General features: G+C 37.7%; 1 protein-coding gene across 2 annotated transcripts; it reads right to left on the minus strand.

The window, feature by feature from the left end:
- Window positions 1-1,814: 1,814 nt before the first annotated feature.
- Window positions 1,815-23,340, minus strand: SERINC1 (serine incorporator 1). Of its 2 annotated transcripts, none has more exons than XM_006089223.2 (10): window positions 23,169-23,340; window positions 16,128-16,289; window positions 13,302-13,471; window positions 8,583-8,662; window positions 7,725-7,862; window positions 6,274-6,443; window positions 6,079-6,169; window positions 4,690-4,834; window positions 4,349-4,579; window positions 1,815-3,109 (listed from the first exon to the last, which is right to left on the minus strand). In XM_006089223.2, exons 1-10 carry the CDS (start codon window positions 23,205-23,207, stop codon window positions 2,974-2,976), a joined length of 1,362 nt encoding a protein of 453 aa, XP_006089285.1. In that variant the 5' UTR covers window positions 23,208-23,340; the 3' UTR covers window positions 1,815-2,973. The 2 variants fall into 2 exon arrangements, with proteins under 2 accessions (XP_006089285.1, XP_023609956.1); XM_023754188.1 differs by lacking the exon at window positions 23,169-23,340 and adding an exon at window positions 18,522-18,539 and having other exon boundaries at window positions 2,843-3,109.
- Window positions 23,341-25,697: the final 2,357 nt, after the last annotated feature.

Raw genomic sequence — 25,697 nt, forward strand, 5'->3', positions numbered from 1 at the left:
ATATATCTGAGAAAATTGAGGGTGAAGAAGAACAGCTTTTGCCCAGTAAATAAGGATGCTTTTAGAGATGTCACTGGGCAGCAAGACAAGGACAATGGAATCCAATCAAAATTAAACACTTTTGCTCTGCAGAGACCCTGTTAAGATGGAAAGACAAAGCTACAGACTGGGAGAAAATATTTGCAAACTGCATATCTGATAAAGTACAAGTACCTAAAATATATAAAAAACTCAACACAAATTAAAAAAAACAATCCAATTAGAAAAAGGCCAAAAAGACATGAATCGACATTTCACCAGAGGACACATGGGTGGCATATATGCACATGAAAAGATATTGTCCATTAGCCATTTGGGAAAGGCAAATTATAACCACAATGAGATACCACATTTCTCTCAGGACAGCTAAAGTAAGTGATATCAAATGCAAAAATTCAAAGAAACTGAACTCAAATCAAAGGTGTGACTATGAAATGCTACTGTCACTCTGGAAAATAGTTTGGCAATTTATAAAACTAAACACTTAACCCATCCACAAGGATTCCTCTATCCCTTCATCCCTGACTCTGGGGGACCAGTAACCTGTCCTCCGTTTCTCTAATTTTATCATTGCAAGCATGCTATATAAGTACACCACCATATGTGACCATTTGGGATTAGTTTTTATAACCCAGCATAATGCCCTGGAGATCATTCAAGTTGTACCAGTAGTTCACTCTTTTTAAAGTAGTGTTCCATGTGTTTAAACCTTCACCTGTTGGGCTCCTATGAATATTTATGTAATTTTTTGTGTGAACATTAGTTCTGAACATTAGTTCTGGGTAAACATCCAAGAGTTTTGTGGACATTGTTTTGTGTATAATATTGGAGAAACTCAGACCATTTCAAATGACGTAATAAAACTTCTAATTCATATGGAATAGAGCATTTTATTAATTTTTTTTTTTTTTTTTTTTTTTTTAGTAAAGGATTTAAAAAAATACTATCCTAAGAATAAGAGAAAGAATCATCAAATGGCAACTTAGGAAAAAAATGCCTGAAGGATACAGCAAGTATAGAATTTTCAAGAGAATTAAAAATATTCTCCAAACTAAGCTGGTCCACCTAAAAGTTCTTCAGGAGAACCCAACTTTAATCACCTTTAAGATCTAATGGTAGGGGTTACTTTCAGAGGACAAAAAGAGTAAATATCACCTTTAAGACTATTTTTCAGGAGAGAAAATGGTCAGTTAACCCTCTAGTGCAGTGATGGCGAACCTATGAACTCATTTTTTTGGTTGATTTTTCTTTGTTAAATGACATTTAAATATATAAAATAAATATCAGAAATATAAGTCTTTGTTTTACGATGGTTGCAAATATCAAAAAATTTCTATATGTGACACGGCACCAGAGTTAAGTTTGGGTTTTTCAAAATGCTGACATGCCGAGCTCAAAAGGTTCGCCATCACTGCTCTAGTGCCAGGTTCTTTTGTACACAGGAGGAACACAGGTCTGAGTATTAAAGTCACCTAAATTTGAGCTGATAAAGAATTAATACACTGCGCACTTTCTCTTAATTCATTTATTTAGAGAGAATACAGTCAGTCAAATCATGGAACACAATATCAATACAGAATAAAGGATTAAGTTGAATTATTGTATTTCGTTTAATAAATACATTAAAAGAAGTAAATATAGATTAATATACTCACTAATGACACAAGTAACTAAATTTCTAATTGGCTGTTATACTGCTTGATTTTTAAGATTATAATAACCTATACATATTAATTAGGTGGCAGCAGATACAAAAGCATTTTAAACACTTTTTTAACTGTATAGTATACTATAAGCAGTTTATTGTACAGCATTCCATCATTCTCGTGACCTTAGTTTAAAAGTAGAAGGCAAGCTGGACACGAGCAATCCACATCACATAAATTACCCACCAGTACTCACGTGTAAAATCTATTATGTGTTTTCTTTTTGTTTTTTGTTAATAGAATTAAGTTTTGAATGTCAGCTATTTTGGCTTAGGACTTCCCAGCTTTGCCACTAATTAGCTATCTGAGTTAAGTCTGTGCCTCAGTTGCTTCATTTTTAAAACAGGAGGATTGGACTAGATTTTGTCTAAGTATCTACTAAAGCCTAGTATTTGCAGTTTCTTGTTGTCCTGTCAAAAGTTTAACACCTTTGATTTTCAAAATGAATTTTCACGGTGATTTTCACCAACTTCCTTCTAATTCATGATTATCCTTTTCAAAACCTTTGTCTACATTCTTCAGAGTTCCCAGCATCTCCATTAACCCCTTACTTTCGCACATGTTTACAATGACCAAAACAAGTTTCACTATGTTGGTGTGGAAGGCCATCTCTACCCAAGGAAGACTATAAACTAAGTGAGTATTTAATTTAGTGCTCACCACCAATCTTTCTTTGAAATCTCAATCTTCATCATAACCTACATTATTGTCCCTCAAACACTCCCCACCTGTATAAGTTTCCTATATTTATATAATGGAAAAACCTGAAAAGATTTTTCAGACAACTGCCATTTAAGTGACTTGTTTACAAAATTTTTAAATAGCCCATGTTCTTTGCAATCTCCTGTAAGGCAAGGCATCAAGTATTTCAAAAGGCAGCCACTTCCTTTTATACTTTCTAAGATACAGCTTCAGTTCTAACAAAATTTAAAATTGTCAAGTTCTCTTTTTACTATTATTTTCACAGGTACAGAACAAGATGAACCGAATGTCCACTTTCCCTAACTTTCCACCATACTCATAAAACCTCTGTGATTCATTCTAACACACCTATCAATGCACTTGGCAAGAATACAATGAATAAAATGGCAAGCAGCAAAATCTCATGCCAGAACACTGGAGAAGTTTTATGGGAAGCACACACATACACAACTTTACGAAAGTTGGAAATACTATTAATTTCCAATAAGCAATGATCAAACTGGGACTTTCATGCTGGATGTCCTGTTCAGTCAAAATCACGATTTGTAAGAACAAGTGGTGCCACCAGTGTCCAAACATAGAGTACAAGGCCGATCCAACTCGAAGAGATTTTCACCCAGACAGCTGTCCACTGACTTTTCATCTCATGAGAAGGCTCATACCTGAAATTTAAAGAAAACAAAAAGGAGAGGTATTGAATGATCAGCCATCAAGCTACCTCATTATTTCAGAAGTGTTCTTTGTATACAGTTAGTGATAACAGATACTGTAGTTGCTGACTAATCTGTTGCCTTGCTTTCCGTACTATAATAATAATGTGAAGCTAAAAAGCAATTTTCTTTAAAGGAGTAAAAGACAGGCATCTAAAGTAGTTTTTTACATAACACTCAGAGGCTTTCTGTATTTCTAGCTTAGTGGTTATGACAGCAGAGAAATGGAGCATAACCTCTAGATAAGTAAGATGTTATAACACACAAGACATATCAATCCTGTCCTGTATCTGTTCAAAGCACATACGGGGAACTCACTCCTCCCTCATCCCCCTCTCAGATTTAAGACTGGGAAGGATATACATCCCAAACCTAACTGATTTTTGTGTTAATGAAACATAGCAAGTATACTTTTGATATAAAGTCTTTTAAATTTACTCTTATTACCTGCAAGCCAGAGCTGTGAATTACTGAGAACTATGTGGATTCTTACACTTAATATGTTACACTGTAGAAATTTTTTAAAATGTTCATTTTTCAATAGTAAGTGTCAGTAAAGGCTGCTCTCAAAGAAATGAAGCAGAGTAATTTTTTTGCTGGTACTTAAAGTCTTATTACAAGTTAAAGGTATTATGCATTAAAAATTATTAAAAACACAACTGCCCAAAACATATAGTTCACCTTGAATCTTAGATCAAATCTTTCAGTAATCATTTGGACAAAATTTGAATTTTCAAAAATAATATAAATTGCTACCTTCCTCTCATCAGAAAAGGATTTATGGATTAAAAAAAAGCATAAATTAGTTTTGAAGAAGTTCTATGGAACCATCTACATTAATGTATTCACACTTCAATTTTAAAGCCTTAATGACAAGGTTTGAACAAACCAGAAGATATATCTTTTACTGTATTTTGTCGGGAATTTAAAAACAAGCTATTGGATAAACTACCAACATGTATTTCTATAGGAAATAGTAGTTTCATATTTTAATCTACAAGATTTGTAAGTATTTCAACGTTATCACAAAAGCACGGAAGTAAAGTACATTTCGCACACTAATCTCAATATTCATTTTGCGAGTTTTGAAATACATTGAAGGATAAAAAGTACTTCAGACCATATTTTGCAATGGAATTAAGAAAAAGCTATCAGAATTTCCACATGCAAAGTTTAACAAAATATATGTACCTGTACCAGTTGGTAAGGGTCATCATGATATAAAGGGAAGCCAGGAAAAGCATGAAGTGAAAGAAGGAGTAACTGTAAGTGACACCGTCCCTTTCATTATCTACAGCTCGGTGAACATCATCTCCATCCTCAAGTGATCCATCATTTCTGGGTCCACCATCTTCTATTAATGTTGATTCATCACTTGTTAGAGTCAGTTTATTTACCTGACTATTGTTCGAAGTACGGATGCTGAATGGAAAGACAGTTTAGGAAGAGAGAAGAAAAAGGGCATTAAAAAATGATTTATAAATGAATATCTATAGACTTCTTGTCTAAAAAAATTCCGTAATTTTTCTTACCTTGAATAAAACACACACAATAAAAAGAGGATTAGTCCTATAATTCCTTGAGCATGCCACCACTGGACAGACTCTCCATCCTTTGGGACAATGCTTGTTGTATTGTACCCAATTATGCTTAGCAGACTTGGGTTGCAATTTGTTTCTGCAATGTAAATTAAGATTATAACCTAATTGAGTATTCAATTTAGTACCCACCACCAATCTGAGTTAATATGTTAGAATAGTTAAAACATTATTTTTCAAGGTATAATTGTTCTTTTTAATTCTCTATACCCTTACAAATTCAAAAAGGTTTTCTGAAAAAGGGCACAAATGTAACAACAAAATACTTTAAGACATTGTATTTATATTAATAATGAAACCTTCCAAGTTTTATATTGTTAATTTTATAGCAGTGCTTGGAAAAGTTAAATAATTTCATTTTCAACCTCAGACAGAGCTGAAAAATACTAGTAAGCTCTCAAAGTATAAATGAATCTCTAGCTGACTTAGGAATTCAGGTGTTTTACACCAAAATTCATTGGCTTTTGACTCTATATTGTGATATACCAATAGTGACTATGAAGTTTAGCAATCTATCAAAGTACATTGTTATAAAATAAATAGCTTACACATAATACCAATTATTAGAATGCTAGCAAATGCTTTGTGCCAATACATTAAGCCATAATGACCTGATGCTTATTCAGTTTCTTAACTCTCCTAAGATAAAAGTAGAGTTGGTAAAGTATTCAGTGAAGTTTACAAAATGTTTGTGTGTTTTTCTCAGAAAACAGTAATTCCTCAACCATTTTTTTTTACCTCAAATGACATATATTGGCTTCTATTCCCATGAAATGCAATGTAACTGACCTACAAAGAGATTTATTACAAAGCTCAATTATTCACTTGCAAGGTAGTAATAGATAAAAAAAATCTTTAGTGAAAATAAACGGTACTGTCTACAACTGAATTAATATTTTATTTCTTTCTATTTATCATATGCACTGTGCAAATCAGGTATATTTCTTGTCATGTTCATGTAATTTCTTATAATTCTGTTAGTGAAAGAAACTAAAAAGTATATAGCAATACATCAAACATGGAAATGGTATTATTTCCATGCTCTATTCCTCTAGGAATAACTGTCTTCGCCACCCACCATAATAGTTGATCCCCTTTACCCAGTTCGCCCTTCCTCTAGCACTCCTTGCCCTCTGGTAACCACCAATCTGTTGTCTGTCTCTATGAGTTTGTTCTTTTGTTGTTTTTACATTCCACGTGTGAGTGAAATCATGCATTTGTCTTCATCTTTAAATAGCTTAATTTCACAAAATGACCATCTCTGGAAAAAATAAAAGTTGCATGATTGCTTAAAAAAAATAAACCCAAGCAAACAAAACATACCTGGTTCATTGGTCATAGCAGACCATGTCAAATACATTGTGTAGACTGTAATCACTGAAGATTGTAATAAACCAGATCTTGGTTGTGATTCCTACAAAAATAAGCAATGGAGATAAATATTCTAAGATCATCTAAGATTTAGAAAAACTCAGCAAAGTAGAAGTTTCATACAAACTAATTATATAAAGAGCATACTTGGATTTTTGGCAGTATAGACATTACAGAAGCACCAAGGCAGAGGAGCATGTTGACACTGATGAATGCTTTGTTTTCGGAACAACTGGCTGGATGAGTATAGTAAACAAAGAACAGGATGATAGCAACTAAAGACAGCAGATAATTCAGAGCTGTAGCTGATAACAAAGCTGTGGAAGAAATATAATTGGACAATTAGATTTTATCACAAATACTAGAAACTGCCTAACCTTGTTTTACTTATATTTAAGCAACTAAAATTGTGAGCATTACGCAGGCTATGAAAAGAGGAAATAATATCCTGAACTTTATTACAGAATAATTTTATACTCTTTACATATAGCTCACTGCTATTGTTTTCAAGTTAGTAACATACTAATATGATTGTTTTTAAAGAGTGATGACTAGCCTGGCCAGTGTGGCTTAGTGGTTGAGCAAATATGATGGTTGTGAAAGAGTGATAACTAGCCCAGCCAGTGTCGCTCAGTGGTTGAGCATCGACCTATGAACCAGGAGGTCACGGTTTGATTCCAGGTCAGGGCACATGCCCAGGTTGCAGGCTCGATCCCATGTGGGGTTGTGCAGGAGGCAGCTGATCAATGATTCTCTCTCACCATTGATGTTTCTCTCCCTCTCCGAAAAAAAAAAATTTTTTTTAACTGTCTGCTCCACTATGGCAGTGTACCTGCTATAGACCGATGGGATGGGGTCAGACCAAAAAAAAAAATAGAGTGCTAACTATATTACAGACCTTATAAAACAGTCACTTTCGCTAAAAATTATTTTCAAAATACAGAAAAAAATAACTAGAAGGGGAATATTACTTAAGGTATTTTAATCTTTATGTTCCCCTATTACCATTTATCCCCTATAGCCTCTTCCACTCTACCCCCTACAATCACTACACTGTTGGCTGTGTCCATGAGTTCTTTCTCTCTTTTTTAATTTTTTTGCTCAATCCCTCTTCCCCTAACATCCTTCACCCACCCATCAGAGATGTCTGCTTGCTGTTTTGCTTGGTAGTTCAGTTTGTTCATTACATTACACACGAGTGAAATCATACTATAGTACTTCTCTTTCTCTGATTGGCTTATTTCACTAAGCATAATGGTCACCAGGTCCATCTATGCTGTCCCAAAGAGTAAAATTTTCTTCCTTTGTACAGCCGAGTAATATTCCATTGTGTAAATGGACCACAGTTTTTTTATCCACTCATCTACTATGGACACTTGAGCTTCCAAATCTTGGCTATTGTAAATAACACTGCAATGAACATAGAGGTGCGTATATGCTTTTGAACTAGTATTTTGGGTTTCTTCAGATAAATTCCCAGAAGTGGAATTGCTGGGTCATAAGGCAGTTCCATTTTTTACTTTTTTGAGGTAATTTCATACTGCTCCCATCTTCAAAATTAAGCTATCTTGAAGCTATTCTGTAAGACAAAAACTTACCTGCATACCAACATCTTGAGTTTCCTTCTTCCATCTTTTCAACCCATGACTCATTCCATGAATGGGCAAAATCAATGAGTAAGACAAGCTGTATGAGGATGAAGCAAAAGGCACCTGCCATGCCTACATAAAACCACACTGAAAGAAAGAAAACATACAAATCAGTGGCTGGTTCAGTTTTTATTATTTGTCACTATCGCAATACACAAAAGGGGAAATACAATCTACACTAATAAAAGGGTAATATGCAAATTGGCCAGAGCACCCTCACAGTAATGACCAAACAGCAGGCTGCGTGGGGCGACCAGGCCAGCAGGGGGGTTAGTGAGTGATGACCAAATGACTTAACAGCAGGCTGCATGGGGTGACCAGGCCAGCAGGGGGGGGGGGGGGCCTGTGAGGAGGGGCCCGGCCAGCAAGGAGGGGTAGTTGGAGGCAACCAGGCTGGCGGGGGGGGGGAAGGGCAGTAAGGGGGGACCCGGACGGCAGGGGAGCAGGGGCAGTTAGGCCAGCGGGGGTGGGGGGAAGCAGGGGCAGTTGGGGGCAACCAGGCCGGCAGTGGGGGCAGTTAGGGGCGATCAGGCTGGCAGGAGGGGCAGTTAGGGGTGATCAGGAAAGCAGGCAGGAGCCAGCAGTCCCGGATTGTGAGAGGGTGCAAGCTGGGCTGAGGGGGACACCCCCCTCCCCCACACGAAATTCGTGCACTGGGCCTCTAATTTTACATAAATGCTTTGATTTTGCCAACTGGGAGAAAAGGAAAACAAAACAAAGAAACAAACAGTTATAGTTCCAGGTAATTCTTTAACTTTCTTTAAAAAATATCAATATCATACAATTTTAGAAATATATATTTCTTACCAGTTGTAAAAGTTCCTTCTGGAATGAAGAAAGCCCCAATAATAATTGCTATTGCTGCAGAAAATTTAAAGAACCAGAATCTAAAAGAATAGGAAATATGATTTTTTATTAATAAACAAGTCATTCAATAATGTCATATATAAAATCTTTTAAAAGCACCTTGAAGAATAGCTATACTTCATGTTACTGTTCTATTTTTTTATGATGATATCCAGAGAATGAGAAGTGAAGACTACTATGTATACTGCTTTAGGACAATTTTAAGGAGAATATTTTTATATTTAATTCATTACAATAAAATGAGACTCAGTTCCATTTCACAGGTTTATTTTATGTAATTAAGTGCGATAATATGTGAAAATATAATGTACATTGTTCAACTGGGTAAGTTTTTTTAATTGATTTTTGAGAGAGAAACATTTGTTGTTTCACTTATTTTTGTATTCATTAGTTGCTTCTCATTTGTGCCCTGACCCAAGATAAAACCTGCAACCTGGTGTGTATCAGGACAAGCTCTAAACCAACTGAGCTACCTGGCCAGGGCCTTTGATGTTGTTCTTTTAACTCACAGTACAAAAGTAGTAAGCACCGTTAACAGTACAAAAACACAGTCTGTAGCTCACCTTTTAAAACCAGAACAGCCAAGTGAAAAGTCAGTACAGATTCTTATTTTTACTTAAGCCAATGTACTAAATCAAAGCAGACAGATGACCAGAGAATTGTTTGCTATTTCAACTCATGCTGAACTAGACCAGTGGAACACTGTCTTAGTAGAAAGGTTTTGACAAGAAAGAATTGCATAGTCCCTACCCTAAAGGAATACCTAACAAAGAACTGATTTATACAGAAAGGGTTTTAAGCAAATCTGCACAAACACTTCACATGCTATAAGAAAAGAATACCTGTTACTATATGTTCAGCATAAGCACACATTCACCAGTGCCCAGTAAAACAGGAGTGCCAAAATTTTTTTTAAAAAAAAGCATTTTTGCTTTATTTTTTTAAATATATTTTATTGATTTTTTACAGAGAGGAAGGGAGAGGGATAGAGAGGTACAAACATCGATGAGAGAGAAACATCAATGAGCTGCCTCCTACACACCCCCAACTGGGGATATTCCGGCAACCAAGGTACATGCCCTTGACTGGAATTGAACCTGGGACCCTTCAGTCCGCAGGTTGACACTCTATCCACTGAGCCAAACTGGTTAGGGCGCATTTTTGCTTTAAAAAGCACACAGCACAGCCTGGCCTGCATGGCTCAGTGTTGAGCATCGATCTATGAACCAGGAGGTCACAGTTCGATTCCTGGTCAGGGCACATGCCCAGGTGATGGGATCGATCTCCAGTGTGGGATGTATAAGAGGCAGCCAATCAATGATTCTCATCATTGATGTTTCTATTTCTCTCTTTCCCTTTCCCTTCCGGAAATCAATAAAAAAATACTTTTAAAAAGCACACAGCACGTAATACTTCATCTTTAAGGGAGTAATCATGGAAGCTCCAAGATTATAACTACTAGGGTAGGCTGAGTATTCATCTATAAAAATGGTGTTTTTTTTTCAAAAATGCTTAAGAGAGATTTCTGGAAACAGTAGGACTTCATTAGGACCAGCAGAAGACATGATACAAGGACTGCAAATGTAAGACTAGGAATTGGTTTTCACATGTAGCATTTAGTTCAAGAACATCTCTGCTCAGTTGATTCCCAGCCAAGACTAGCTGTGATAACAGGAGCTCCAGAAATCTCAACGCAGGCACTTGGCTTCAGGAACATCCACATAAACATTTCTCAAGTCAAAAACTCCATTGAGAACTGAAACTTTAATGCATATAAAAAGCTCTGAGTGCACAATATTCATGCAAAACCTTCTGGAACAAAGAGGGCTGGTGATGGTGGTTGCTGACACGCCACCATGTATGCTGTGGAAGGCGCCCAGGGGGAATGCAGGATGTGGGCTTGCTCCAGAGGAGCCTGAGACTCAAAGTCCCTGGGAGAGGTGTCCACTGACACACAAGGGTTTTCAGGATCACTAGGTCCCAGGAAAAGTCAGGTAGTTTTTGTGACCCATCAATACTTAACATTAATGAAGAGTTGCAGAACAGAGCTAGTCTTTCCACGATGTATTCTTCTGTTATTAGCCGACGCCTCTCTCAGTATATTTGGCTGCTGCTCTCCAGAACAATCTCATTGCCTGGAGGTGGGACATAGCACCACAGACTGTTCTGGAAAGCCAGCAGAGTATGATTTGCACAATGAAGTTACCACTAAACCATTGTGTAAGTCCAGTCCCCAGCCTTCTTCTTCTGCTCTGTAGTCCAGAAATATTTCTTTAAAAGCCAGAAAATCGGTTAATGTTGGTAGCATGTCAAATATGTCATCAGCCACTTCATCTTTATGGTGCTATAAAGTTGTTGTGAAAGCTGCCATGTTATATCCAGGAATCCGCTCCAGCTGCTCTTCATCAATATACTTTTCTATCAAAGAAATATATTCATTAAAAATGGGCATGTAGGCCAGTTTATTCTCTTCTGTGTCTTCAAACTCCTGGTAGTAGTTGTCCATAATGTTTCTCTGTCATAACTGGAACTCCATAATAATGTCCTCGAAATATCCAACCACAGCATCAAATTCTGCATCAGAGGCAGAAGAGAAAGCAAGAAGTTCCCTTCCAGTAGGACATCCATCGCCGCTGTGGCTGCATCCACCCTGCGTAGGGGTGGGTGGGTCCACAAGGTTTCCTACCCCGCCGGCAGTCAGGGCCCAGCCTCCATCTGCTCCGCAGAGCCCCAACTGGCACAGGGGAAGCCTCGTCACCGAGGCCACGACCAGCTAGCTCACCGCCAGCTCAAGGCCCAGCCCAGTCAGTGCCTGCATGCCACCCTAACCTCAAGAAAAGAAAATTATAGACTAATTTCCCTGATAAGTAAATAAGCAATAGCAAATACTTAAATTTTTTTAACTTAAGGGGGGAAAAAAGATAAAATTTAACATTTTCAAACAGAGTACCAGAAATGGTGTTCTATATTATAGAAGACTAATAAAAGGGACCCTAAAGTTTCCTTCTAGATTGTTCAGTACAACCAAACATTTAGAAAAGTAATCAATCACTGTGTTTAGGAATAAAGTTTTTCATTTTGGCTGCATTGTATGTCTAGGGAACCAAGTTCTATTTTATGTAAAGTACACACCAAAAGCGAAGAAGAGAAAGAAGAATAAGCTCCTCATTACTAGTCACAGAAGTGGTGATTTTGCTTAAGATGAAAATATAAAACATTATATATCAGAGATTATACCAATAAATGACTGAAGGCTTACATTTAACGTTTATGTTTCCAAAGTCTGACATTCTCAAGTAGACAAGAGGATATTCTTTGTCATTCATAACTAACAAAATATTCTATAAATTGTTTAAATTTATTTGGCTTTAATGTTTATTTAGACAGATTCAAAATTACTGGCAACAGGCTACCCAGACTTTTATATTAAAGTTTACAGTCATGCATCACGTAATAACATTTAGGTCACCAACAGACCAACAACCTATACGACAATGGTTCCATAATGGAACGGAAAAATTCATATGGCCTAATAATGTTATAGCTGAGATAATATTGTAGTGCAACACCTTACTCACGTGTTTGTGGCAATGCTGGTGTAAACAAAACTATTATGCTGTCAGTCGTATAAAAGTACAGCACATACAATCATGTACAGCACATAAACTAGATAATGCTAATAGAGAACTATTATTGGCTTATATCCTATGTAATAAAAGTCAATATGCAAATGGACTGAACAGTGGAACGACCGTGGAATGACTGGTCACAATGACATGCACTGACCACCAGGGAAAGATGCTCAATGCAGGAGCTGCCCCCAGCCTGCAGGCCCCAGGCCAGCCACGGCGGGTGCCAGCAGGGCCCCCCCCCCCATCACCCTGCCAGTCGCCCCACAGATAGGCCCTGATTGCCAGCCAAGCCTAGGGACCCTACCCGTGCATGAATTTTGTGCACCGGGCCTCTAGTATTTACTATAATATACTTTTTAAAAATGTATTTTTCAATTATAGTTGACATACAATATTATATTAGTTTCAGGGGATGTTATACTTCTTATTATTTTAGAGTGTAGTCTTTTCTATTTACAAAAACAAATTTTCCTGTAAAACAGTATGTTGTGTTATGCCAACAGCAGCCTCATATCTCTCATTTTACCATGTCTCTTGATTGCACCATTTTATCTCATGTTTGATTTAATCTCGTGTTATTTTACATTCAGTGCAGCCTAAGTGTACAGTATTCATAGTTTATCTACAGTACTGTCCTTGGCCTTCACATTCACTCACTACTCACTCCGACACCTTGAGCAACTCCAGTCCTGCAAACTACATTCATGATTAATTGTACCATTTTTTTATCTTTTATACCATACTTTTACTGTACCGTTTGTTTAGATTTGTTTAAATACACAAATACTAACATTATGTACAACCGCCTACAGTATGAATAAGTACAGTAACATGCTATACAGGTTTATAGCCTAGGGGTAATAGGCTACATCATACAGCTTAGTCGTGTAGCAGGCTATACCATATAGGTTTGTGTAAGTGCACTCTATGATGTTCGCCATTCGCACAACGATGAAATCGCCTAACAATACATTTCTCAGGATGTATCCCATCATTAAACAGCATTTGACTACATTAAAAAACTTACCCATTGTGTACTGCAGCTCGAGGATCACTGCTGCTCTTCACTTTGATCATCAATAGAGAGAGGAGAAGGTAGAACATAGCCAAGCCAAAGCACAAACGGTATACAGCTTTGTAGCCAACCAGAATATTACAAGGGACGACACCTTTCTCATTCTCACAAAATCCAGGAATCTAACACAACAAAACAAGAGTTTGTGATCTAGAATTTTTTTAAGTAAAAATAAAAATTCTGTGTAATCAAATATTTTAAGTAAAAATTTAGAAAATTAAAGTTTGCTTTTCAGTTAATGCTGAATATGTAATCAAGGTAAGTCTGGAACATTTTTATAAATAAAAGTTTAATTCATTTTTCACTTTATGTGAGCACATGATAAACTACAAGTGCAAATCCTAAAGATAATATCTATTTTGACTTGCAGACTTATTCTGAATTTTTTAAAACTTGCATTCTGCTGTGATATACTGAATTACCTAGATAGGAAAAGAGAAAAATATAATCAATAAAAGTTTAAAGAATTACAGAGCAACTAAGTTTTTAAACCCTAAAGAGAATAATGATGGCTTTTTAAAAACAATGCTATATAAATAACAACTTATTTCTGATAATGAATAAATTCAGAATAACATAATCGCTGACAGTGATTTCATTTTTTAACTTAGAATCTTGAAAAAGATTGATGACCATTTCGGAAAGTCACATTGGAATCAGAATACCAAAATAAATAAATAAATAAAAATTTAAGTGAACTAAATGGGGGTAGTCCTCAGAGCTATGCACACTATTTGTATACATGAGAATTTAAAATTACATTTAAGCTAAGAAGGCACTACTTCCTTTTGCTAGTTTCTACAGTCAATAAGCCCTTTCTTGGTCTGGTTTAAATCCTACCTTTCCAACCCAATTTAAACTTTATGGCAATATGTATTGACCCATAATCACTTGCAACATGTACTCACTAGCACCCTTAAATATCCCTCTCCCTTAGAGTTGTACACCACTAGGCCGATTTCCATCAAGTTACTTCAGCCATCTATATTAGTCAGGTTAAGCTGGTACATACAGTAACAACCCCAAAGTATCAGCTTAAAACAGCAAAGGTGTATTTCCTGCTCACGTGCAGTCAACTCAGGAATCCAGGCTGCTGGAGAAGCCATCTCAAATGTTGCACATGTTGTAATAGGAAAGGAGATCTTGCATTAGCAAGTAGAAGCTGAGGTGTATCACATCCACTCACAACTCACTGACCAGTACTAGGGACATGACCCTACATATCACAAATACTCTAGGAAATGCAAATCTTTGATGACCTTCGGAAAGCAGAGAAGTAGAAATATTTGGTGAAAAGAACTAACATCCACTAACTAAACTATTATAAACACTGTCAACTGAATCCATTACAAATCATATGAACATCTCTTGGCATGGTTTGCTTATCATACTCAGGATTTAGAATGACATTAACCGAGCATCCAGCTATGATACTAGCTAGTTTCAAAAATCATAATAATCTAATTATCCAAACTTTTACCATTTTTTCCCTCACCCCAAAGCCAACTCCAAGCATAAAACTATATGCTTTGAAATGGAGGTTCTCTGACATAAATATTCTCTTTCAGCATCAAATGTTCTATTACCTTGCTTTGGAAGGCAGCTAACTTCTGTATCTCCTCTCTTTATCACCTTCTCCCTCTCCCTCTTTCTCTCTCACACACAGATGAGATCTCTTATCTTTGACTACTCTCAAAATAAAATTATTAAATCTCCCCATTCTAAAAAAATCCTTTCCTTAACTCAGTTTCCTGCTAAGACCACCATCTTCACTATAAAATTCCTCAAATCAGCATTTTATACACACTGGATACATTTCCTCATGGCCTACTGATTCCCCTCCCACTCCCCTCTAGCCCCAACACTCTGAAGAAACTGCTTTTTCAAGTCATGAACTCATTGTCCAATACTCTCTTTCTGAAGACTGCACAACAGTACATTCTCTTGGTTCTCCCTTTCACTGTTTCTTCAGAGGTTCCCTTTTCTCTACGAACCCCCTTTCTTTTTTAAGTTACATACTCATATTTTCTACTTCCGACTGATTCTCTCTCTCTCTCTCTCTCTTTACATATGTAGTTCAGTACTGCCAAGTCAACATGCCACAAACTATAATAAATTGTATTTTCCTCATCGCTTTTTACAACCTGACTCCACGAAAAAAATCTTAAAAATATAACACCCTTTCTTCTTATTACTTTTTTCTGGGTTAACAGCAACAGTTTCATGCCAGTTGTCTAAGACCAGAATCTTGCTATTACTTATAATCCTATCACTGCCAATATTTAAATCCAGATTCATCATTTCTACAGTCTATTTCAGAACCTCTATACACTCACTTATTACATCACTGCAACAGCCTCCACATGTAATTGCTTGACTTCTATCCTAATTATCAGATGGATCTTCCTAAAGCATACATACATACTAGGTTCAAAAAGCTCTTTATCTCCATTCAGCTTCCTATTTTTCAATCTCTGAATACAAAAGTTCTACTCATTCTCAGAATGGCCCCTTTTCCTTGACACCCACTGAAATTGGCATTTATTTGGTTAGAATTACTTGTTTTCTCTTATTAGCACAGCACATTTTTTATATCACCATCACAGAATTTAATAAGATGCCTATATTGTCTGTTTTTCCTGAGATTATGAGCAATTAAAATTGAGGTTATGTATTATCTTACTTTGTACATTATTCTGCTTCCAATACAAAAAAAAAACTCAGTTTCATGCATACACACACTATAGGTTCAGTTAATTTTTTTAAAAAAATACTAACCTTATTCAGTTGTTCTTCCATTCCCGGTATTAACATGACACAAGCTACACACACTCCAACAAACAAGAAGAACACATAGATCAGCCTCGTTACAGTGGAGTTGTTTCCACTAGGGCAGCAGCGGCACAGCAAACACGGGGCACTGCCACACAAACATGGTATCTGAGGAAAGAATATTAAAAATAAGTCTAGTTTAAAATGACAGGGGAAATTTACATTCTATCCATTCAAAAAGGAAAAAGAACTGAAGTTAAGGTAATTACCAAGGGATAAAGGTATTTGGCTCACATATATTATCTGTAAATTATAAAACTTAGTATCATCGGGGTAAAGATTGAACAAAGTCAAACATAAAAGTGCTTGTCCCTATATCAAGCAAAATGAATAAAATCAGTTAAAACAGCCCTAACTGGTTTGGGTCAGTGGATGGAGCGTCTGCCTGCTGACTGAAAGGTCCCAGGTTCAATTCTGGTCAAGGGCATGTACCTTGGTTGTGGGCACATCCCCAGTAGGGGGTGTGCAGGAGGCAGCTGATCAATGTTTCTCTCTCATCGATGTTTCTAACTCTCTATCCCTCTCCCTTCCTCTCTGTGAAATCAATAAAATATATTTTTTAAAAAATCAGTTAAAACAACAAAGGGAGAAAATCACCAGCAGCAATCAATGTTTAGCTAAAACAAATGAAAAAAAAAGGGGGGGGGGGGACAGGACAGGGACGAAATATTCATGATTACAAGCCCATCTCCAGCTCCCCAGAAATTATACTAGTGAATTCACAAAATTCTGAGAAGTCTCAAATACTCCAAAGAAAAGAAGTAAATTGGTGTATACTAGTGAATTCACAAAATTCAGAGAAGTCTCAAATACTCCAGAGAAAAGAAGTAAATTGGTGTCCTTATCTTTTCCCTCTTCTGATTTGGTGGTAGTGATAATTAGGCAAAATAAGATAAGTGAACTGAGACCAGCTAACTCTCTCTAATGTAACTGCACATAAACTCAGGCCAAGATAGAGGAACAGTGCCTTAATCAGGGGAAAAAATAAATGAAACAATGATTTTCAGATAATTAACAAGAGGCAATGCAGGATAGTAATTTCTAAGAGAGGAAATGTGAGCTCTATGATTGGCCCATCTTTCTGCCTGGGGGGTTTCCAGTGCAGGGCATGGGATCCAGACTGAGACCAGCAGTCTGAGTTGAGAGTTCAGGGAAATGAAGACAGCTTCACTGGGCAGAATCCTAGAGAACTACGCAAAATCAGCCCTGGAGATCTGCAGAGGCTTCAACTTGAGTCTTCAGGAGAGCACTGATTGGTGCATACATTTGAATAAATTACCCATGGGAAGAGGGGCAGGAAGAGGAGTTGGTATTCCCACCAGCTAGAAAGAAAAATCCTTGTTACTGGGAAAAAAATCAGCCATAAGCTAAAGGCCACTCCAGTCTCACTTAACAAAGTCTAAAAGTAAATAACAAAAAGATCAAATTATCTTCAAGTAACTCACCTATGTCCAAGAATAAAGCCCAAGAGTATTTTTTTAACAGAAGTATTTCCTACTTCCTACTGATTCCCTCTCAAAGCAAGTATACCTGTTCTCACCACTTGTATTCAGTAAGTATCAGTTGACTATATTTACATGGGTCTATTTCTGGGCTCTCTATTCTGTTCCACTTACCTGTCTCTTCTTTTGCCAATAACACACTGTCTTGATTACTGCTACAGCTTTATACTAAGTCATGTAGCCGGGTAGTGTCACTCCTCCAGCTTTGGTTTTCAATATTGAGTTGGCTGTTCGGAGTCTTCTGTATCTCCATATAAGCTTTAGAATCAACTTGTCAATATCCAAACAATAACTTACTGGGATTTTGACTGGGATTGCACTGAACCTATAGATCATATTTGAGAAACTGACATCTTAACAATAATGGATTTTATTAATCTATGAACATGGAGTATCTGTCCATTTAAACTTTGCTCATCAGAGTTTTGTAGTTTTCCTCATATCGATCTTGCAAGTATCTAAGTACTTACAAGATTATACCTAAGTATTTCAGTTTTGGGGTTTTTTCTGGATGCTAATGTAAATGGTTTTATGTTTTTAATTTCAAATACATTTTAATTGCTGGTATATAGAAAAGTGATATACTTTTATATATTAACCTTGTATACTGCAACCTTGCTATGATTGCTTAGGAGATCCAGTTTTTTATCTTGATTCTTTTGGATTTTCTACATAGATGATAATGTCATCTGTGAATCTGTATACCTTTTATCTTTTGTTTCCTTTTCTTGTCGTATTGCACTAGGTAGAACTTCCAGGACAATGTTAAAAAGAAGTGGTGAGAGGAAACATTCTTGCCTTGTACCTGATTCTACTGAGAAAGATTTTAGTTTCTTACCATTAAGTATGATGTTAGCTGTAGGGATTTTGTTGATATTCTTTATCATGTTGAAGAAGTTCCCTCTACTTCTAATTTATTGGGAGTTTTCCTCATGAACAAGGGTATGAATTTTGTCAAATGTGTTTTCTGCATCTACTGACATGATCATGTGATTTTTAAAAACTTGATGTGATGGATTACATTAATTGATTTTCCATTGTTGAACCAGCCTCCCATACCTATGTTTATAGCAGCTTTATTCATAATTGCCCAAATTTGAAAGTAACCAAGATGTACTTCAGTAAGTAAATGAACAAATAAAACATGGCACATCCAGACAACGGAATATTAATCAGTGCTAAAAGAAAAATGCTATCAAGCCATGAAAAGACACGAAGAAATCTTGAGAGGATATTACTAAATAAAAGAAACCAATCTGAAAAGACTACATACTATATGATTGCCACTGTATGATATTCAGGAAAAGGGAAAAACTGGAGACAGTAAAAAAAAAAAAAAATCAGGGGTTGGGAGTAGGTGAAGGGATGAATAGGCAAGGCAAGGAGGATTTTTAGGGCAATAAATTTATTTCGTATGCTCCTATAATGGTGGATATATGTCATTATATATTTGCCCAAACCCACAGAATGTCCAACAGCAAAAGTTAACCCTTATGTAGACTACAGACTTTGGATGATTATAATCTGTCAATGTAAGTTCATTAATTATAAAAAATGTACCACCCTGGTAAAAAATGTTGATAATCAGGAGGGCTATATATGCATGGGGACAGGGAATATATAGGAAATCTCTGTACCTTCCTTTCAATATTTCTGTGAAACTACAACTATTCTAAAACTATTCTAAAACATAATCTTGAACAAAAGTATATAAAAAATGATAACACACTGATCAGATGGGATGTAGTAGGGAAAAGCATTTGGAAACTGACCAATGCAATTCACCACATTAACAGACTAAACAAACACACAAACACACATTACGATCATCTCAATGGATACAGAAGAAATATGTTAGAAAAAAATATTTTACAAAATTCAATTTCCATGATAAACAAATACAGCTTTCATCTAAGAAGGAGTAGCATATCCTCAACTTGATAAAGGGCATTTACGAAAAATCCATAGCCATCCAAACTTCATAGTGAAAATTTGAATGATTTCCCCTAAGATCCAAAATAAGGCAAGGATAACTGTTCTCACCACTTGTATTCAACTTCACACTGGAGGTCCTAGCCAATATAACAAGGCAAGAAAAAGAAAGACAAGATATATACACTGGAAAGTAAGAAATAAAAGTGCCTCCATTCACACATAATCCTCTACATGGAGATCCCAAAGGACTTACAAAACACATAAAAATTGTGACCCACAAAAAAAGAAAATTGATAAATTGGGCCTCATCAATATTAAGAACTTATCTTTAAAAGGCAGCATTAAGAAAATACAAAGACAAGCCACAGACTTAAAGGTAATATTTACAAATAGGTATCTGATAACTCATTTATATCCATAATATAAGGAATTATCAAACTTAATTAGAAAACAAAAATGGCAAAAACATTTTTTAAAAAAAGAAAATATATGGACAGCCAATAAGCACATGAAAAAAGTACTTATTAGGGTACAGTTGGCCCTTGAACAACATGGGTTTGATCTGTGCTGGTCCACATATATGTGGATTCTTTTCAATAAATATCTGATACTATTTTTAATCTGCAGCTGGGAGTCCAAGGATGGGAAGGGCTGACTACATGTATTTACTCACATTTTATACAGGGGACTTGAGCACCCACGAAGTTTGGTATCTGCAGGGGTCCTGGAACCAAACCCCTTCAGATATCAAGGGTAGTTAAGTTTTGGGGGAATCAAAGTCATACTTGGATTTTCAACTGCATGGGAGTCAGTGCCCCTAACCATCCTCCCTTGTTCAGGGTTAACTGTACATTATACCAATCCACAATGTCTCTCAAGAATTTAACAGACATTTTTAAATATGAAGAATGCAGGGATTACAGCATTCATGATCCTTTTTGAAAATTTTATATAAAATTTGGTTAATTAGATGACATTAAAATTTTTCAAAAATTGAGGAGAAGCCATGGTAAAAAGGTATGCTTTTTAGCTTTGAATCCACTTAAGTGGAGGGATTATTAAAACAGGATGCTGAGCCTTAGACAATGTTTCCAATAAGTTTCCCAGTCTGGTGATGCTACTGGGTCTAGGAAAACACTTTAACAATGACTAGTGTAGTGCAAAAACTAAGCAACTGTGGTAATTATAGTCATAAAACATAATGGCCACATATAAAAAAATAATACAAAGGGATTCTGGTTAAAGATGGCAGGCTGAATATATGAATTTACTCATGTTCCCTTTAGAAACATCAGTAGAATGAAAAAGGGATTTTTACTTACTGATCTAATTTAATGATGTGAATACTTATTAAAATTTGAATAAATTTTAGATTTGTCAAAACCTCTAGGTAAATGAGCATACTGACTGTTAAGACTACGAAAGAAATGGATGTGTATATTCACACTTGGAGTTCGGGAAACCAGTTAAGTCGGCTCGCGTGAATTGCGCGTACTCCGCGGGAGCCGTCTTTAACTCGGTTCATATAGATTTGCGGTGGAGTGCGGGAAACGTGTAAACTCGGGCCGATTGTAACTGCGTATTACCAAATATTTGTTTGTAATCCACCCTTTTGGTGGATGGAACAAAACCAAAAGACAGAGCCATCTTATATTTTGGCGGGAAATTCACCCGCACTCCAAGTGTTCAAAGGCAAATTCTCCTTTAATTGCTGTGGAACTGCAACTACAACTCTTCAGGAAGAAAGAGACAAAGGCACCAGGAAGGAAAGGGAAAAGATGATCAGAACTGCATACTGTAGAATACATTCCTAGACTGGCCACAATAACCTAGAACCATGAATAACCTTGGCTGCCTAACTTCTTTATCTGCCAGAGATCTAATCACTAGAAGATAAGAAAACTGCCTCTTTGTCTCTCTCTTTCCTATGTACCTTGGAAAGGCAGTATCAATTCTATCACAGTATTGTTTGTAGTCAATAAAGGTGGAAAACTGAACTTTAAAAACATATATAGGAATATCATTTTCCCCACATTGTTCACTAAAGGTGCTATCTTTCTGACTTAAAACACATACATATATTGAACCCTTAAAACTTTTTTCTGTAACCTGTAATTGTCCTTTAGGTTAAGTTTGCTCATCACTGATCTGGGGATGAGAACAAAATGGAAAACATCTACTCCTCCTTTTAAAGCTTTCCTAAATACAAAAAAAAAACGCCCACTTGATAACTGGACAGAATCTAACTTTGTGAACCAAATTACACTATATCTCCCCCCCCCCAAAAAAAACAATCTTATAATAACCATTTATTATTTTGTAATACATTTTATTTATTACACTAAATATGCCTCTTGTATAAAAGTCAATAAATGCAAGTAAATTCCATAACTCAGATTAAAAATATATACCTAGTTTCCCTGTCCAATTACAAGAACGACCTGAGTTGGAGTTACAACCTCCACTTACTGTTTTATTACAATTTGACATTTAAAATTCAAGCCATATTAAGAACTTTTTGGGGAAAAAATGCAAAATAAAATTCTGGCTAATGTAAATAATGAAGTAATTTGAGAAGTCAGACAAACGATTGTTAGAAGTGGAAATTAGAGCTCATAGATTAAAGAAACATGATTTGAATCCAAATATCTCACCCCAAACTACAAATATCCTTACTAACTGTAATATCAATGTTTTACTTTTTATTTGGGAGAGTGTGGTTATTTTATAGTTTATTTGTACCACCTAGATTAAGAAATCTTGCCACTGAAATGAAAAATGGTTTCGTTCTTAACAACGCTACCTAATCAACATGCAAAGTGCGCATAATAAATTCAGGTTACGCCGGAATGCTCGGTGTCAAAAGACGCAGGGCATTGAACGCTGCAGAACGGACCGCTTTCCCAGACGCCTGTCACCTGGGAAGCACGTAGAGCGATTTCTTCATACAGGGCCCGGCCTCATGATAGGACGACGTCGCACGATAGGGCTACTTATTTCAAAACGCTATTCCTGTGTCATCATCCCAGCCCGGCTGCCCCCGATGGCGGGCAGCTCCGCCTGCGCGCAGAACAAAGAGGCGGGCGGCCCGGGGATGGCGGTGCCGCAGTCCGGGGGCGCGGGGAGGGGTTCGGGGAGGGATGCGGGGAGGGATGCGCGGAGACGGAGCGCGCGGGCGGGAAGGGCCTCGGATCTGCGCAGCGAGGGCCCAGGGCCCAGGCGGACAGGACAGCGACCGAAGGGGGCCTGGAAGAAGGGGAGCGGCCTTCCACAAAGACGGGGGCGGGGGGGGGGGACCCTCAGCTCTCTGCACTGCTCCATCGGAGTCGCCCTCCCATCACCACCGTCCCCCGCGGCCACCCGGTCCTCTGAGCAAGAACCCGAGCCCGACGCCGGGTCGGAGTGACCGGGGGAAAGAGAAAGGGAAAGGGGGAGGCAGGCGCTCCCTGCTGGGTGGGGCGCCACGTCCCCGCCGGTCCTCCCGCGGCCCCCAACTCCCTTCCCTCCCGCCCCCCACGCCGGCACCCCAAGGCCGCCTACGCCGCCTTACCCAGCTCGCCATGGAGCACAGCCCCAGGACGCTCCCCATCGCCAAGGCGCCGCCGGGACGGCAAATGCCAACAAAATGGAGACACTGCCTCGCCCGGTTTTCCGGGCTTATTTACGATCTGCGAGCCACTTCCGGCGCAGAGGGCGCCCCGCCCCTCCCGGCGTCACGTCCTCTGCCGCGGGGTGGGGTGAGGCCCGGGAGAGCGCGGTGCTGAGACTGCGCATGCGCAACCCTGGAACGCGGCCGACTCTTCCCAGGGGAAGGTTCCCGGCCCGAGCCCTGGCCAGCTTGCTCAGTGGGTAGCGCGTCGGCCGGTAGACTGAAAGGTCCCGGTTCCATTCCCATCCCCGGTAGAGGGCCTGCGGGAGGCAGCTCATCAACGATTCCCTTACATCCTTGATGTTTCTATCTCTCCCTCTTCCTCTCTCTGAAATGAATAAAAATAGATTTTAAAATTAATAATAATACCCCGGTTTGCCCTAACCGGTTTGGCTCAGTGGATAGAGCGTCGGCTTGCGGACTGAAGGGTCCCAGGTTCGATTCTGGTCAAGGGCATGTACCTTTGTTGCGGGCACATCCCCAGTAGGAGGTGTGCAGGAGGCAGCTGATGGATGTTTCTCATGGATTTTTCTAACTCTCTATCCCTCTCCCTTCCTCTCTGTAAAAAATCAAATATATATATATATATATATATACACACACATATATATAATACCCTGATTTGATAGCATCTGGCTAATGCAGGGCGGACTGTAGCTTGCCAAATTAAGAAGGCAATGTGAGGGAGACTCACCTTTGCTTACTTTTTCTTTGAGTGTTAGTAAGAACTGAGATTGCGGTTGCTGTTTTCCCTCCTTGTTTAGAGAAACCTCTTCCTGAATTGGGAGGATTGCTTTCTCTTTCTCCATGTTCATCCCTCCTACCTCCACTTAGTTCTCGTTTTTGTTTTGTTTTTCTTTTTTTTTCCACTATTGCACCCCCTCCCCCCTTACCTTCTAAGTTTATTCCTGCAGCCCACTGCCTAGGACAAGTTTTATTGTAATATTTCCATTCATTTGGGTGCATCACTTCTGTCTGTATGCTGTTGACATGCATTTTAATTTCTTATCCTACTAAGATATTAAAAGAAGTTGGCACATGCAATACCTTTAAATTTCTAAAATTACAGTAACAGCAACACAAAATTTATTGCAACACAAAATTACCTCCTACTGATTATTTAGTGCTTGGGCCTCAGGTACTAAGGACTTAATGGCAAACAAAACAGTACACTAGTCCAACAAATAGATACAAAATTAATAGTATCTTAGGAAAATCCATGAGTATGACCAAGACACAAGTCCGAATAGACATGCACAGAGTGGGCTGAGAGAATTCTGGAATACTATAGACAGGCTTAAGGTTTTCCTCAAAACAGTCTGGGTTCATTCTCACACATGGTTAAACAAAGAATCAAAGCTCCCAAACAGAGCTGGAGAAAAAATGTAAAGCAAGACTATCAAGCTTATTCTGATAATAGTAAAAAATTCAATAATGCATCCATAAAAGTCAATTTAAACCAATATAATCCCCAGGATGATTTAGGCATTATGAAACTAAATAAATTACTTACCCTTATGAAACTAAATAAATTACTTTGAAATAGAGACTTGACTATCACTCTCATTAAGTATTATGAGACTATCTACACCCAAATAATAATTTCGGTTTCACAACTTACCCCCATGGCAATAAAACCATATCTTCGATGTACAAGAAAATATTTAGCTTTATATTTTCTATGGCAATCTATGCCTGGCTTCAAGTCTAAAGAAAGGTCAAAACACCTCTGCTTTATAATACTCTGGAAATTACTGTCTGATCAGTAAAGAGATCATTTCTATTATCCCCAATTCTCATATTATATTAAAGTACAAGTTTAAGAAAAATAATCGTAGCCTGGGCTCCATATTGAATTCACATAGCATAGTCCACGGCTGGTGTTTTTCTACAAAACAAGTGTGAATAATGAAGTATCTTTCTAAAAGTTGGTTACCAACACCTTGGAATAACGCTCTAGTCTTCATGAAGGGTTTACGATTATAGAGTAATATGGAACCAACATCTGGAGTTCATGGCATTGGGCCTTTTGTAGTACTGCACATTTACTCCTGAGCTACTCTAGGAGTAGACTAGGAAGGAATCAGTTCTATATCTCATGCAAGATTGGCAGTTTTAGGAAGCATATGACATGTACAGAGTTCCTGTTGCATAGGTAAATTTTCACTGATACCTTGGCTGGTTGCTGGGGTCATGCTCCTTTCTGTATTGTCGAGACCAATCCTTCCCTACTATTTGTTCCTGGAAACGCCTATGCCCAGAAGTGAGTAGCCTTTCACCCTCTCCTGTACTTCCTCATCCATATCCATAAGGAAACGATGTAGAATCTTGCACACCACACTAAAAGATCCCTGTTTAACCTAGAATCAGTGTCCCTCCACCAAGTTTAGCTAAAATCAGACTTACTTTGGTTCTAAGTCTTTTCTGCTT

Source organism: Myotis lucifugus, unplaced genomic scaffold (assembly GCF_000147115.1).
Source record: "Myotis lucifugus unplaced genomic scaffold, Myoluc2.0 scaffold_57, whole genome shotgun sequence".
In the NCBI taxonomy this organism is placed as follows: domain Eukaryota; kingdom Metazoa; phylum Chordata; class Mammalia; order Chiroptera; family Vespertilionidae; genus Myotis; species Myotis lucifugus.

Coding starts and splice junctions, on each gene's coding strand:
- SERINC1 (XM_006089223.2), bottom strand. CDS start 23,207: ATGGGGAGCGTCCTGGGGCTGTGCTCCATGGCGAGCTGG. Junction 6,170..6,273: donor CTATACTGCCAAAAATCCAA/GTATGCTCTTTA, acceptor TTATTTTTGTAG/GAATCACAACCAAGATCTGG. Junction 3,110..4,348: donor ACCCTTACCAACTGGTACAG/GTACATATATTT, acceptor TTTAAATTTCAG/GTATGAGCCTTCTCATGAGA.